This window comes from Zonotrichia albicollis, chromosome 15, assembly GCF_047830755.1.
Source record: "Zonotrichia albicollis isolate bZonAlb1 chromosome 15, bZonAlb1.hap1, whole genome shotgun sequence".
NCBI classification, from domain to species: domain Eukaryota; kingdom Metazoa; phylum Chordata; class Aves; order Passeriformes; family Passerellidae; genus Zonotrichia; species Zonotrichia albicollis.
The window spans coordinates 13,671,486-13,688,261 of NC_133833.1; the positions used below are offsets into that span (position 1 = coordinate 13,671,486).

At 39.1% G+C, this 16,776-nt stretch overlaps 1 protein-coding gene across 22 annotated transcripts in view; it reads left to right on the forward strand.

Moving 5' to 3' along the window:
* Window positions 1–16,776, forward strand: part of TENM2 (teneurin transmembrane protein 2) — a 1,510,370-nt gene that overhangs the window by 1,404,313 nt on the left and 89,281 nt on the right. For 15 of the 22 annotated variants that reach the window (XM_074551980.1, XM_074551988.1, XM_074551987.1 and 12 more), the window contains 2 exons: window positions 1,489–1,590; window positions 5,376–5,408. In XM_074551980.1, the coding sequence (XP_074408081.1) occupies window positions 1,489–1,590; window positions 5,376–5,408 (135 nt within the window). The remainder of the gene's footprint in view (window positions 1–1,488; window positions 1,591–5,375; window positions 5,409–16,776) is intronic. The other 7 variants (XM_074551989.1, XM_074551990.1, XM_074551991.1 and 4 more) reach the window with 1 other exon arrangement.

The following is a 16,776-nucleotide window of genomic DNA, read 5'->3' on the forward strand; positions in this document are numbered from 1 at the left end:
ATCTGGAGAAAAATATAGTGTTTTATCTGGTTCTACACACCTTGTATCAGATGCTTCATAATGAAAGGCTCTGAGACAGCTGAACATCTCTCTGGTGTGGAAGAGGAGGAAGAATAACAGAAATTATGTTAACTCCTAGACAATACTAAATTCACCATGATTTTGAATACATAGAAAATGCTTTTGTGTGCCATGAAGCAAAATAATGAATAAATCTATAAACAAGCTTCTTCATGAGACAAATTGGTATCTTTGAGCATTACATTTCAATTTTTACTTTCCATTGTTTATATGACTCATTTCAAGAGCCCAAGCTAATGACATCTCTTTAAAAATTTGCTTTAGACATTTTGTGTTTGGTGTCCTGTAACTGTGAAATTAGATTTAAAGTTCTACTTGAATCCTTTTCTTCTTTGCAGTTTTATTTGACAAATAAAAATACTCTCCATAGTTCTGCTAGTTCCAAATCCAAATTCTCTTTTCTGTGTTGTACAGCAGCTTGATTTGGTGCCTGGGGCTGTCAGAACCATTTAGTTTGGAACCACAGGTCCCACAGCAACAGAGAATGATAGTGAAGAGTAATATTCCAATTAGATTTTTGTTCCAATAATTCACTGTTGAAAATATGTTCTGCTGAAATCCAACAGCTTTCAAATTAAAATAATTTTAAGAATTTATTTCAAAAATGGAGTTTTATCTTTAGATTGTTTTTATGCAAAGTAGTGTGTGCTTTATCCAAATGATAACAGAAATTGTGGAAAATAAGTATTTTGGTGCAGCTAAAATGTTATCAGGCTTATGTGTCTACTCTTTTCATATTATTGAGGTCATCAACATTTCAGTCAGTCACTCGAACTCTGATATTGAACTTTGTCCTGTGTTTTTACAGAACTCTTCTTCATCCTCTTGCACAGCCACCTGCATCTTTTAATTAATTTCTTTAAAGATTGAGTAGATTTGCCACAGCAAAAGAGCTCCTCTTTGTCATGGTCAACAGATACTTTTGTCAGCTTAATTAATGAGGCTTTCAATGCCTGTAGAAGGAAAAGAAGACACAGTCCTTGGGATGATCAGTTTCTCATGGCAGGGTGGTAGAGCAAGAACAGTCTCATTGCAAAAGGGAGAGTGTTGATTTTCCTGAGGAAGCATTGTGTTTGCTGCACAATATAAACTCAACATGGATGTAGAGGTCTTAAGAGGTCCTGCCTATTTTTGGAACAGAGGCTTTGAGCACCATCAGAAGACTTTGGTTTCTAATAAAGCCCAGAACTTAATATGTGACTTTAGTGTGTCACCAGATCTCTACCTGTACTCATGCTCTCATGAAACTCTGCATTCTGCCTCACCTGAACCTTGTGCTGCTAATGTTGTTAGGGGTTGCACTTCTAAGTATTGAGGACAAATTAAAATGAAGAAAAAAATAAGCAAAATAACTGTAGCCTAAGTAGAAACTAAGCAATTAATGTGCTTGTGATGCTTTAATTTCAGACTCGGTGCAAGACTGCCCACGTCATTGCCATGGGAATGGCGAGTGTGTCTCAGGTGTCTGCCACTGTTTTCCAGGATTTCATGGAGCAGACTGTGCTAAAGGTATCATTTTCCCTATATTTACAAATAACCACAGTGTGTGTCTGTCATCTATTGATCTACAATGCCTTGCTAGCTAGCATGGGTCTGAGCTAGATTCAAATAGAACAATTTGCTTTTTTTATTCTTAGATCTTGAGGAAGTATTGTCACATTTCCAATGAGCTTGCATAGCTACAGCCTTTTTTTGTGGCAAAGGTAGTAGACAGAAATGGCAGAAAATATTTATTTTCTGGAAAAGTGAATGAATTATCAACACTTTCTGATAATTGTTAGCTGGTCTGCAAGAAAAGACTGATTGTCTTCATTGATAGAGTGTAGTACATATTCTGGCTTGCTTGAGCCTTACTTTTAGTACAAAGCATCTTTCTTGCATATAAAATTACTCTTTGACCAAAGGAACTTTGCCTTTTGTAGGAAAATAGGTAGGACCTGATAAAATCTTAAAATAAACATTTTGTGAAATGTCAATTGTAAATTTTAACAACTAAAACTGGGAAATGCACTGCTATCAAGGATTAAGTAGAAATCTAAATGACATCTATGGATTGGCAGTATGTGTTCATTAAGTTTTTTCTGAGAGTTTTGGATAGCAGTGGTAGGGAAAGGATTCACAGAGAAGGAACTCTTTAGTTTGTACAGCCAGTAGCAGATGTGTTGTCTAAATTCAGTGGCTTGGTTGTATTCCTCTCTGCTCCTGAGCACACTCAGAACTTTTTACAGTTTGCTTCCTTCTTAGTTTGTGTGAGATTTAGGCACACTACCAATATCATGCTTACAATTATTTTTCACAGGGTTTTTAGGGTTCCAAGGGGGAAAGCCTGGTGTTGGAAAGCTTTTTAAGATAACTTGAAGGGCCTTAGAAATTTGCTCATTTCTTCTTAGATTCCTGATGCAGAGTGTTCATTGTGCCCCACCTTGGTCACTGCTGCGGCACATCCATGTGTCTATAAATACTCCTTGAGTAGCTCCTATAGTTGTACTGGAGTGAGTAATTTCTGGGTTTTGTCTCCACACTTGGCTCTTGAAGGTGCCCCGGTAAAAAAAAAAAAAAAAAACCCAAAAAAAACCCAAAAAACCCAAAAGTAGAAATAGAGACCCCAATGGCCTTGAAAAGCTAAGACTGCTATTTCAGCATTCACCCTGCTCGTTTTACAGAACATTCAAATAGTTGTTTGATTACCTGAGAAATTAAGACAGCTGGTAAATCTGAAGAGGAGATATCTGTATTGCACAAAGTGAATGGTGTGATAATGTGAGCTATAAATACAGACTGACAGCTCTGTGCTTTTCTGTGGTGTTAACCTGTGAAAGTATGCATGCAGTGACTGTGTGCTTCACTGCCACCCTTCACACATACATGGCCATTATATCAACTCATTTGCATTCTGAGTTGTGCAGCGATCCTGCATTGTCTACTGAACCTCTGTGTAGCACTGTGTGCTGTGTTAGTGCTAGAAAATACTTCCTTCAGGCTGTGACAGATAAATAGCTTTTGAATAGGGTGCTTGTCAAACTATTTGTCAGGCTTCTCCTGCCCCTCAGTGCATTCCCTCTGCTTCCTGCTTTGTCCTTTCTGTGTTGTCTCTTTCCCCTCAAAAGCAGAAATGGTTTCATGGAAGCTTCCTTCAACTCTGGTACTGTTTTCTTGTCAGACATGATGGTATTTCTAAAGAACAAAGAAGCCTGGAAAACTGCACAAGATGAGAACATGGATGTGTTGACAGAACTCGTGTTTCTGTGCTGGAACAGCTGCACAGTGTTACCCTGAGAGCTGGGTGTGGGGGCTTTCTGCCTCACCCCTTTCATGCCTGTTCTCACAGCCACAGGCTTTTCTGCTTACTTGAATGCTCTTCATATGTAAGAGCAGTTTCAGAACTCAGAAATCAAAATTGGAATTCTATGCAGGGTAAAACACAGTAAAATGAGATAGACAATTACATCTTTTACATCATATTACATGTATGGACACATGTTTAATGTACATCTACCATAAGGTTAAATTTATATTTGACCTGTAACAAGTATGGAAGGTTAATGTTTTTTTTCAATTTGATTTTTTCAATTATTATTTCCTTAGCAATGCATCTTTCAATATCTCACTTCTCCACCATAAAATAAGTTGAGTCAAGACTCAAATGTGGAGAAAATGTGAACAAGCTCCTCAGATGGCTTTTAGAACTTGGTCCATGCAGTAAAAGCAGTCTGAGAGCTTCCCTTTGTGTGCACCCCAAGTCTGACAGATATGAAACACAATCCTTCATCCCAGGGCTGATCCTGAGGCCATCAGAGGCAGTGAGACATCAGGGGAGTCTCTGCAGACCATTTGCAGGCAGTGCACAGGGACCCCTCCATCCACGTGGTTCTAAAAGATAAAAATGAAGGAAAGCTGTGGGACACAGCACAGATTTGACTTCAGATCCATTAGCTTCAAGAAAACACTATGAAAATTATTGGAAAGAGATGAACTTTTGGCCCAACCCACAGGGTGTAACACACTTTCATACCCTGATTGAAATGGAACAAACTTCACCCTCTCAAACACTCCTGCCAAACCCTGTGTGGGGTATTTCTCATTCTGATTCTGTGGAAATAGCTTATTATCTGGTATTCAGTATCAGCAGATTTACTCCATTCTTGCTTAGGCAAAATTCCCTTTGGAGTTTATCCTTATTAAGGTTAAAGAATCTCATCTAACATACAAAAAAGGTAATGATACATTTTGATCTCATGTGGATAAGATATGGCATACAAAGAAAAAGAAAATCTGATAATCAAAGGATAATTCCATGCAGAGATGTGTCCTGATAAAGCAAGTGTGTACAGTTAAAGCCAGTGGAAGATTTGCTGTGAATTGAACTGCACTGTGAGTAGCCTCTTGTCCACAATTATGTGTAGGAGCTATTGGTGAAAAGTTCTCTGGCCAAGGATCAATTAAAGAATCAGACATGCAGCTGTGATTATTGTAATTTTTGGTGTTTTGCACATTTTTCCATTCATCTCTATTTTTCTGTAAGCTCTGTGATAAAACCACTGAAGTATATCAAGAAGTGCTTGCTTAGAATTGTTGCTGTTTATGTCTGATCCTAGTTTGGATTTTCAAGGTCTGTGGTGAATCTGCAGCAGGCATCCATCAGCATGTCCTGCCTTTCACCACGTGGGGATGGAGTTCAGTGCTACAATGAGTTGAGTTCTAGAAGGGACTCAGACTTGGCTATAATTTCATTTCATCTCATAAGATATTTGAAGGGCATGCAACTCTTCCACTCCTTTAACAAAACCACTTCCAAAGACTCTGTCAAATACTATTTTGAAACTGTGAGCAGAGCCTCCTTTAATTTTGCATTTTAAAATACTTGGATTTGCATCATAAGCATCTTTAGCTAATCTGAAAAGGTGAACAATGCACCATCACATAGGATTTCTACATTGATATGATGAGCATAGCCTGCTAAGAGATGGTGTCCAATTTGTGAAAGAAGGACAAAAATGGAGTCAAGTAGCTTATGTCAACTGCCATGAAGTTGCCATTTAGCAGATACTTCTAGCTGATTATGCAATGTAATAAGAAACATGTTTAATATTTTAATCTAAATGAAATGAAGGCTTTTGGATTTTTTTTTTTAAACCAGAAATTTATGCAATGTTTGATCAGTTGACTTTTTAATCTGATTTTAAGAACTCTAATTATTCAGATTTATGTTATTCGCAATTTCTTTTCCTGTTCTCCTTGTGTGGGTTTTTCATTATTTTATTTTCATTCTGTTTGTTTTTGGCTTACTGGCAAAGGACGGCGCCACTTTAATAAGTATAAAAAGAAGGGTAGGTTTTTTTAAATTTCTTTTTATTTCTTTTGCAACATCTATTTAGTTTGAAATAGTTACAAAGCTGTAACGTGTCGTCTCTCTCTCTTTAAATTTATCCTAATGGATTTGCTGTTTGCACCACAGTAAGAATTCCTACCATTGCCATTTTCTTTGTTATGTGTGGGCTATTAATCTCTGTACAAAAAATGTAAGAAACTGTCAATTATTAGGTAAGTAAGGTATAATTACTAGAAGTAGCAACTCTTGCATTTTTGTAGTTGTTATCTGATTTCTTGTTTGAGACTCATCTTGCTCTGAGGCTTTTCAGAGGCTTCTTGCTTTGACAACAGTGCATAAAGTAAAGTTTTTTCATCCATGGAACACACTGCTTGAAACTGCTGTCTTTGTGTTGTGTCCAGAATGCTCCCAGTGGCACACACTGCTCTGGGAGTGATTGCAATGGGGACAACATTAAATTTTGGGGTGCATCCTGCAGAATAACTCAGAATGTGGTTCATTGCTGTAGAGCACATGGGCCACAGGAATGGATGACGTCCAGCTGCTGATCTATAGGAGTGTACATCTCCTCTCTGTGTGACTCAGGGAATCACTATTTGTCCTCAGAACTTGGGTTGAAGTTTTAGGAACTGGAAACAGCTTAAGCACACAGAGGCTGCCTGGACTCTGAAGGAAAAGGTGAGGGGATGCTGAATCCCCTTTTCCCTCTCCCTGCCCTGCACATGGCCTTGGCCTCACAGAGGAGATGGAAGCTGAGGTGGGGCAGCACTTTGGGCCTTCCATGGCACAGTCAAACTGGGGAAAGGGTCTTGAACTCTTCAAGTGTCTCCCTTCAAATGCAATAACAGGATCAGAGAAATAAGGGAGGGTGGATCAAACATGGTGATGCCATCACCAGATGGGTTTGCAAAGCAAAGCTGGAAAGGAGAAGTGTAAAAAATGGCAGGTTGGTGGCATTATTACAATGTTGTCCTGAGCCATAAGGTAAAGGTGACATGTTGTGGTTAATCCTTTACACACAAAGCAAACAAATAAAAACAGCACCTGACTCCAGGGATGTACCACCTCAACAGAAGTTTAAAGGGAATGAATGGGAACCAATTGACAGATATGAAGGTACAGGAGAAAATGGTGAAAATGCAGTGTTATAGAAACACCAGCAGTGTGACTGTTGTCATCTTGGGGGAACACTGTGGTAAAGGCAGTTTGAAAGAGGGGTGATGGGGCAGTTAACACCTTGGAGGGAAATGGGGCCTTCAGAGGAGAGACTGAGCACAGGAAACAGCTCAAAAAAAAAAAAAAAAAAAAAAAGGCAGTTCAAAAATTTCACTTTCAAAAGCATCCTATCCTAACTTCTAGAAGAGTTGAAGTCAGAATTCAAGCAGTGAGCAGTGTGGGCTGAAGGGGATCTGTAAATGAAGTTAGAGCATGAAGTTCATGTTCCATAAGGTAAAAGGCCTGAAAAAAGACTGGGAAAGAAGAGGCACACAGCTGAAGGTTAGATTAATAAATTAGCAATGTAATTAGTGAAGCAGTGTTACATATAAACATGACTGAAGAAGATTGAATTTATCAATGTGGAGAAAAAGGTGTTTATTTAATGTAGATTTTATTTACTGGAAGCCAGGGTAGAATTCTGACCTAGAGAGGCAATGCAGAATAAAGTCCATAAAAAACTTTGTCAAAGCATGAATGTGAAGCAAGAAAAAAAGTAAAAAAAAAAAAAAATCCAGACTATGAACTTCAATGAAAAGTAGAATGATGGTATTTTCCACTTTGATAGAACAAGAATGCAGGGTAGGTCTGAGAAGATGTGAGATAGAGAAAAAAAAAAGGTAAATCAAAGAAGAAGTAACTATTAGTAAGCATTTTAGATGTTCATAATCATAGCATGTATCATTTTACACTGTACTGTTGAAGGAAGAAAAAAGAAGTGTGCTTTTCTCTGGAAATGCTGCATTCCTGACTTGTCACCCACACACATCTCACATCCTTTCTTGCAGTTGACAGAATCCAGCATGTTCAGCTTCTCTCTTTGTATCTCTCTCTGGGTGGGTTTGTTTTTGGGTTTTGTGTATTTATGTGTGTATGTGTGCCAACTTGTGTGCGTGCTGCAGCAGCAGCACAGCCCTGGCTTGTCACTCAAATCTTCCCTCACAGTGGGTGGAAGCATCATTTTGATACTTGAACAGACAAGGCTGCCTTTGGCAGTGCTCCCCACCAGCAGTTCCCACCTCTCTGACTCAGTACCTTAAAGTGCCTTTGTTATAAATTTTCTTCTTGTTTCCCCCGTCTCACATTTTATTAGCAGGCTATTTTCATTTCTTGCTAACTGGTCATGTCCTCAGCTGCCTTCCAGGTTTTTATGTGCAGGGCAGTGATTGCCTGCCTGCCCTTGTTTTTCTTGGTTTTACAGAAATGCATTACACTCTAAAAAGGAGCTTGTGCCATTAACTCTGGCTAATATTAATTACAGAATAAATAAATAGACATGCAGCCTATTTTGACAATGACTGACAGGCATTGCTGTCTATCAGCTGCTAGCTGGCCTGCATGAAATGAGATAGTAGCTTTGATCCAGTGTCAGGCAGCCAAGGGGTGCCAACACAAAATCCATCACTGCAACTCTTTCTAATTGGCAATTTAAGCAGGAGCCAGGGGCTGGAGGGGTCACAGGCTGAATTCTTTCAGATTGTGAGTGCTCACGGCTCCAGAAGGGGCTCAGGGCAACAGGAGCCATCGAGTCTGGTCTGAGCTTCCTCATCAATCCTCAGGGATCCTCCTGGAGACTGGAAATAAGAACAGGGGCTGGATGGATGGGCTGGGCTCTAGAATTCTGCAGCAGATACCTTGTTAAATTTGTTACAACACAAGGCATTTAACTCATAACATTTTCACTGCTGCCTAGAGATGTGTACCTGTCCCTCCAGCACAGTGTAGATTGAACAGGAGGATTAGCAGCGCTCAGATTGCTCCTTTTCCTGCACCAGGCTGGAAGTGGTGCTCATACCCTCTGCATTCTTTGTAAGAAAGTATTTGCAAAGTTGAAATAGCACCCAGGAGCTCCTTGTAGCATAAAGGAATTCAAGTACTCCTTAAAGGAATACTTGAGTATATAATACTTTAAGAATATAAGTTTCAACATGCAAAATATTAACTTCACATTCTTCTTAAAGTTTCTACAGCTTCTGCTGATTCCAGCACTGAATTTAGGGTTATAAAGAATTTATCTGCAAAAGATCTTGTCCTGAATTGTTTAAAGTGGAGATTCCCCTGTTGTTTAGAAGTACATCCTTCATTCTTTTTGTTATGGTTGGGGCTCTACAGGGAAACAAAAATGCTTTAAACTTTTTAACAAAATGTATTTAATGTTGTTAAATACACCTAATAGTTGCATCTCATGTAGCAATTTATTAGCATGTTTTCTTTATTAAACCACCAGTAAACATACAGGCAAATTTCTCCATGTGAATTACATTGTCCTTTCATGTATATCTGAGTTCATCTGCAGCCTGTGAACTTGGAATTATGCATGATTCCTTTTCCCAAAGAGTTGTAGGGTAGTGGTGCAGCTAAGAAGGCAGATTTATTCTGCAGGAGGAAGTTTCAGACAAAGCTGAAAGGATTAAGAAAAAAAATAATGGAGAATACTGAGGAATTCAGTAATGGAGGAAGAAGAAAATAATTGACAGAAGTCACTGATGTCAGTGATGGACAAAACATAATAGGTGGAAAGTGGACATGTAAGGAATTGTAATTCCCTGATTTCAGCAAACACTTGGGTTTTTGTGTGAACATTCTCTACCCCACCTGGAGAAACTCAGGGACCAAAGAGAGCCACAGGCAGTAAGTACTGTAGCTGAGCTGGAACCAAATGTTATTGGCTTCGTATTACGGGAAAGTTTGCTTTGCTTATGTTCAAGATGGAAAGCACATGGAAACACAGCAAAATCTTATTAATGGATTTTTCTTTAACAGCATTATGTAATATTTTCATACTTAATAAAACCTGGGTACATTCATTTGATCTCTCACAGCTGCCTTTGAAGACTGCTGCGTTATCAGTTACTTCTCTTTCTTCCTTTCTTAAACATGTGCAGCACAAGCACATCTATTTGCACAAATATCTTCTGTTTCAATGGAGTTCCAGTAGGTAGAATATTTCAAAAGGTTCTGAGTGCAGCAAGGAAGTGGACATCCATATAAATACATGCTGGACAAAAACCATTCTGCAGCTTAGTTCTGGCAAACCAAAAAAGCTTTTTTCCTTCATAATACTTCCATTGGTGGCCAAGAATTTCTCTGCTCCCACTCAGCTCTGCTGAGCTGAATTGTGCTCACTATGCTGTATGCCTTGTAATTTGTTTTTGTGCTTAATTGGTTAGCTTATCTAATTGTATTGCAATCTACATTTTGGTTTTATTTTGCTTTGTCTCCCTGGAATTGTACTGGTGTTTGTTTATCTCATTAAGTTCTAAGGGTTCATCCTGGCAGTTGTGTTGGGATCTTCTTGGAGTCCTTGTGATGATGGCAAATGTCATTGAAGTGACTATGATAAAGTAGTATTGTGAATCACATTATAGAAATACAGCTGTTGTCAGACATCCTTAGACATTTGCCATCCCTGAATAACAGAAACAGCCCTGAATCACAGCCTCAGATTTCAGCATGCATGACTTTTTTCACACCTACACTATATCTGGATTCAAAACTGTAATTTAGATATTTTCTATATTTAGTTCTTACTTCAGTAAGATTAAATTCAGTTAACTGTCATCCCCATTCTCTTTCTCAAACAAACAAAAAAATCTCTAATTCAAATGTAGAAAAATGTTTAAATATCTGCAGCTAATGTGGAACTGTGCAGTTAAACATGTTATGATTTAACTTTTCTGGTAGATTTAACAAGGCAAATAATAGTAACTGAAATGAAACCAAACCAGCCTGCATTTTAAATACCCTGAATGCTGCAAGCTGTGGGTGCAGTCCTGCATCTATTGCACTGCTGTTTAGCCAGAGCTGAGCCACTACCACAGGAGCAAGAATTTTTACACCATTCACTGGCAATGGTGTAAAACTTACCAAAAATATTTGAAGAAATATTTCATGTTTCTTTTTGTTCCTTTTTCTAGAAGCATTAGTGACTTTGGCAGTTAGTGCTTATGTTTGGAAGGGAATTTCTGGTATTTGATGTTTGTCCTTACTGCTGCTGTTCTGAAGCATCATCTCTTTGACTCCTCACTGACTCTTTCCACTGGGATAGCAACTGAACACTCTGAAATAGTTTAGTTCTGCCTTCCTCCACAGTTTTCCTAGTGATGAAGTTATCAAAACATAGGAATGAATATCTACATGCCTGTCTATGACAGTAGCTGATTTCAACATCTGCTGGTTCCCATCTGTTGGTAGGAAGTAAAACTTGTTTCTCTGCGTGGTCTTGTAGCAACTTCACTGCTTTTATCTAAAGCAGGAATTTCACAGCTCTGATTCTGTGTTACTCACAGAAAAAGAGTTGGTTTGGTTGCTTTGGGTTTTTTTCCTTCCTTTTCGAAGGCATAAAATAAGTGGCAAACTGATCAGTCTCATTCTTCTGTGGTAAATCAAAACCAGAGCAAGGGAACTTCCATTTCCTTGAATGCATTGATGCAAATGAAAAAGAGATTGAACTGTGCTGCTCTTAAGGGTGCAGCAGAGAGGCAGAACCTGATCTGGATTTGCTGCAAATCACTTTCTGCACTGTGTGGGGAACTGCACCCTTCCCTTAGCACAGGCAGTGACAGTGGCAGAGCTTCTGCCATGGTGGAGAAAGAAACAACCTGGCTGACCAAGAGTTGAATCCAGAATGTACTGACAGGATCAAGTCCTGGCACAGATAGCTGGTTTGTCCAGTGTCAGTTCACTCAAATGTCCTCTTTTGTCTCCATGTCCAATTTGTAGTTTGTTTTATGCCGCATGAAATTCTTTTTCTGTGCAGCTGTGCCTTCTCCAGGGAGACAGAACAGTGATCTCTTTCCCTCCCCTGAAGCACTCCAATATCTTCATCTAAGATCTTTGTTGCTGGTTAGTGAGATTGTCTAAGCTCATCTTCACAAAAGCAGTAATGGGGCTTCACTCCTCTCACTGCACCATTAAAGTAGTTCTGAGGTATTTGATATTGGCTTAGTTTTGATTTCCTTATTCTTATGGACTGCATTATTGTTACTGCAAATATTACAGGGGTTAAATAGTCAAGCAAAATTTACTTGCACCAACTGAGCTACCTCAAAGACTGTTTGAAAAAATTGTTGCATTTCTGGAAATTGGTTCCAGTGTGGGAAGACACATTTGTATTTCTTACATAGATTTTTTGTAACAGTTGTTAGGCTAAGCAATTATCTAATGGAAACAGGTACTTTGTGCAATGGTAGAGGAGGGAACAGCAAGTGTTTTCTTTTTGATGGATAGGCTCACACTGAAGGCATGAGAAAAAAAATATGACCTTTGTGATAAATTTGGGCCAAAGCAAAAGTTTGCTGAGTGTTCAGAAGAATGTAAATATTAATTGTGCTGTTAATGCTGTCCAGTCACTTCTATAAAAATCATCCCATTTTTTTTGTAGAACAGCTTAAGTAGTTATCGATTGAGAACTTCTATAACTCCCAAAATGGAGGCATCCCCATATCTCTACAGGTATTTTAAATGAATTGAATTAATCATAGGCTTAAAAGTCTCTAGTGATCTTCGTTAAGTTTCCTGGGTTTAATTAAAACATCTGTGCAGTTTTAATTTATCGATTCATCCAACTCATATGTCATGTTTTTAACACACCCCAGCATGCTCTGCATCATTTTTAACCCGATTTCCACTTAACTAAAGCAATTAAATTCACCCCGGATTAATTAAAGCATCCATACTTTAGTGCTTAAGTCAGCGTGTGCCGCTTTCCCCAAATGGTTTCTGAATGTCAGAGATTTGACACACCTGATGGGTTTTTTGTCCTTCTGGAAATCCTTCTGTGGGTTTCCTCCTTGCTTGCTAATGTGCAGTTTGGCAGAGCTTGGTGGGGCTGGTGTTGGGCACCTGAGGTAGGGAGAGCAGAGCTTGAGTGCTGGGATAGAATTTCCTTCGTGATGCTGACCTGGTGCCAGCCAGGGCAGAGCAGCACTGCTGTTAAACCATTTAAATTAATTTTGTGTTCTGCAGTCAAGGCATTTCATGGAGTCACTGCTGAACCACTTCATGGCAGTGACAGTTGTTCACAGTTGTGCATTCTTCTGCTTCTGGGTGAATTTCTAGATGATTTCTGCTTGGAAGAGCACAAGCTCTTAGAGCAACCTAAAAAAGGCTTTGTAGATCTTTCTAATTGTCACTGTTCTTAAGAAGATTTCAGCCTGATGGGAGTTAGTGAATTTAGTGATCTCTGAAGAGCAACCAGACTAATCAAACACCATTCTTCCTGACTGTGCAAAGAGCACATTTGTGGGGCACAAAGAGCTGGTGAGAGAACACAGTCTTGTATTCATTGAGTTTCCCATTCCAGAATGATTTTCTTGGGCATGATTTTGCTAGTGTGGAACAGCTTCTCCCAAGGCAAGTAGTATAAAATTAGCATAAACTAGTAAAAGAGAAACAGCACAAACCATGAAGTGGTCTTAGAAGTTATTTCAGATTTTCATATCCACAAATGAACTTCAGTAAAAACAATTAAATTTGCAGACAAGTAGTGAAATGTGCAGCCAACTGATTGAAATAGGTTTAAACAGAAAATATGAAGGGATGTGTTGTCAAAACCATTGTATTTTCAGAATACAACTAATAGATTTTTATGTCTTCTAATTTTTTAGAAATGTCTGTGGGCAAATACTTGGTGTAACAAGGGATATGAGAATTAAGGGCAAATATTTGGTGTAATATGGGATGTATAATAAAACAAGGGATGTCTCAATGCTTTTTTGTTTATAATATTAATGCAAAGTCTGGAGCCAACATTTTGAATCAAGTTGACAGCAATTAATTTTTTAATAACTGGGCTGATTTTCTAAAGTGCAAATGCTTTTGATTCCTTTGGGTATAGTGATTTTGTTGATTTTAGGGCATTTTGATTAAGATTGTTCATACATAAGTAGGTATTACTTCATTTTAGGAGAACGGGAATTTGATTGTAGCTTTTGCAGTGAATCTAAAATTATTTGGGGCTTTGATTGACAGTTGTAGGATTCAACTCTTGCATGAGTAAAACACATCTTCACCTGCTTACTTATTAATCTAATTTGTCCATTGAATATAAATTAATATGTGTAGTCTAAATGCTGCATATGCATCACCAGCAAAGACCAAAAAGAGAAAAATGCCAGTACAGTGTGATTCTGCTCTCATCTATCACATTAGGAACCAGGCAGTTGTACACAACACTTGTCTTGGCTCTTTCCTCTATTTGTGCTCCAGTTTGGAGCTGACCTGGAGTGCATTTATAGGCTTCAGATTAGACTGTCAAAAACTGGAACCCATCTTCTTTATATGTTGGCAAAATCGTGCATAATCTCTCAGCAGTAGCAGCCTAATCTCTGCTAAAAGGAAGTCCAAGTGTGAGGTATTACAGAGCTGAATTAATTATCCTCTGGAGGAACTGCACCCAGAAGGGTCCCTGGTAGGGCTCAGTGCTAAGAAGTTTGACCTACATCTGTCTTCAATTCAATTCCTGGTGGTCAGTGAAAAAAAAGACAACTTCAGTTTCATTATGCAAGTGTGCTTGCATTATCCACTCCTTTATATAACAAGGAATTTGTGCAATTCCATGTCCAAAGAGCATAGCAAGGCTGCCCAAATCAGTTCAGTGAATTTTTGTGACTGAAATTTACTTCTTCCTCCTAAACAGGAGCAACTACAGATAAAAATAAATTTTTTTCTTAGATGTGGCAAAATTCTGTACAGTTCAACAAGGACTGAACATCTTACCTTGGAGTATGAATAGTGTCTCTTCAGAATGCTTTTTTTCTGAATGTGTATTTGTTTAGAGGGAAGTAAAGCTGTAATGGCTGAGACCAAAATTCCCTTTCACCCAGGATTTCAGCTGTGATGGTGACATACAGCAGATAGTTGAGGAGAGTAAAAGTTTTATTTGCCTTTCTTGCTTCTCCATTAAATTCTTCTGGTTCCAGAGGCAGTGTGTGCTGGGACTCTCTATAACAGACCAAGCCTCTGTGTCCAAGTAGCCTTTGCAGATTTTCATTCTATGAATTTGTTGAAATTCTATGATCAATCACAGAATGTTCTTCTATGAGTTTTAACATGTCAATCAATCTTGTTAAAATTGTTTGATGGAACAGTCAGCAGTGCTCAGGCACTGCAGATAATTTCTAAGTGCTCTTTTAGTTCAGTCTTAAGGTCATACTTGAATGTTCAGTCCTGATTTTCCATACTACTTACATGGTGAACAAACAGCCAAGCTCATCTTTTTTTGCACTCCAGCTTGTGATAAGAAAAATGTGGTTTCTGTGCAAGATTAGGGCTTGCAAGCATTATGGATACAACCGTACGCACCCTTACCCAAATACCATCCCTTGGTGCAGTTTTGTCATGGGCATCTCACCACAAAATTCTGCGATACACACGTTAAAAATTAGAAGGGACCAAAAATTATATACTTCCTCTGCCATATTGTAACATTTACATTTGAATGAAAAGCTGACCTGCTTGCAAAATAAGAATAATATAAAGGCATTGCTTTTGACCCAGTCCAGGACAAGGAAGCTTTGTAGATGCAAATTCCAAAACCTTTGCAGTCTGCATATATTTGTGCCCAGAGACTCAAATAATTTTGAAGAGAAATATACCAATTTTACAAGGAGGAACTGAAAAAATTGTGCAGTAGAGAACTGGCAGCCTAGATCCTAGTGGTACAGGACTCCCTCTGCACCAGGGTAATGTTTGCTCTACAGCAAGAGAAACCAAGCCAGAGCTCTGCCTTCCCATCCTGTTTGGAGCGTCAAGTAGCAGGGGAAAGCCTCTCAGCCCAGCAGCTGTGAAACTAATCCAGCTCTTCAACAGCCTCCAAGTGTTTGTCTCCTCAGATATCCTTTGCTGGTTTCTTGCCATGCTTTAGAAGAGCTCCTCTGATGAGTATGTGTGTGTGGACACTGGAGGGGGGTGCAAGGAGTGTGTGCACAGGCTGCAGCTGGGACACAAAAGCTGCTGGCTTTTTCTGCCAGACTCTTTGGGCATTAGCCCTGGCCATCTCTGCTCCTCATCTGTGTGTAACAGGCTGTTACCAAATCACCTTTCCTCATGCATCGGGGAATATGAACATTATTCCAAAATACCCTTTAGAGAGAGAACAACTAGAGGGATGCTTGGCTTGTCTTTCCTGCTCCATCAATGTTCTCAAATATGTGCAGCCCACAGGACTCAAGGGTCTGCAGCATCTGTTCATCAGCTGAGCCCCATGTTAAAAATTTAGTCTGATTTTGTTCAAATACAAGTAAAGGGCATCATCCCATAACCAAAGAACACTAAAGGTTAATAGCTGTTGTGCTCATCCAGACCTCACTCAGGACATAAACCTTTGGGCCTAAGTTGCCTGAGTGTTGCCATAACTACTCCTGAAGATCTCTGTCCACCTTTTGCCAGTGCTGGTGTAAGATATGCAATCTATCTCCACAGAAATGAGATGGAGCTTGGTTGTTCCATTACATAAACCACCTTCCTTCACATTGCTTCATCAGACTTTGAGCAATCAGTTCTGTCCTGGACCAGGAGCTGCCCACTTCCAAACAAACTCCTCTACCCCCAGGCTCTCCCTGACCTATCACGCTTATCTTTATTAGTCACACAAACAGTCCTATATAACAAGAAATCCAGAATATTATTGAGGAGTTTCCACATCACCTGAAGCTGCCAGGATGTAAAAATGAGGGTGGACGGGTTTGGGTCTCGTCCTGCAGCAATATGATCTAGGAACTGGGCATAGCAGAACTCTGTTTAGGCAACCTGTTCCTGTTCTCTATAGAAAAGCAGCTTGATTCTCTCTCTTCCTCACACAGGACAGACTGCAAACCCATAGCAAAAACAGTCATGAAGGGCTATTCATTACAGCATTGACAAGCCAGCTTCTTGTAATAACCTAAACCTTCTTGAATTCTTGCTTACATGTTTCTTCTGCAATCTTAGTGACGTGACAGTCTTGGAAATGCTAAAATATGTCCCAGAATCTGTCCTTTTTCTCATTCTCAAAGTGATATTTCTATGGTTTGCAGAATAACTCCAGCAGAGGGTTGTAGATAAAACTCTGGCTTTAAGTTGCAAGTGCCTTAATCTTAACTGTATGCACTCATCCCTAAGGTTAAGTGACAGATTCTCTTGTTTGTCCAGACTCAGTTCTGGTGTCACTG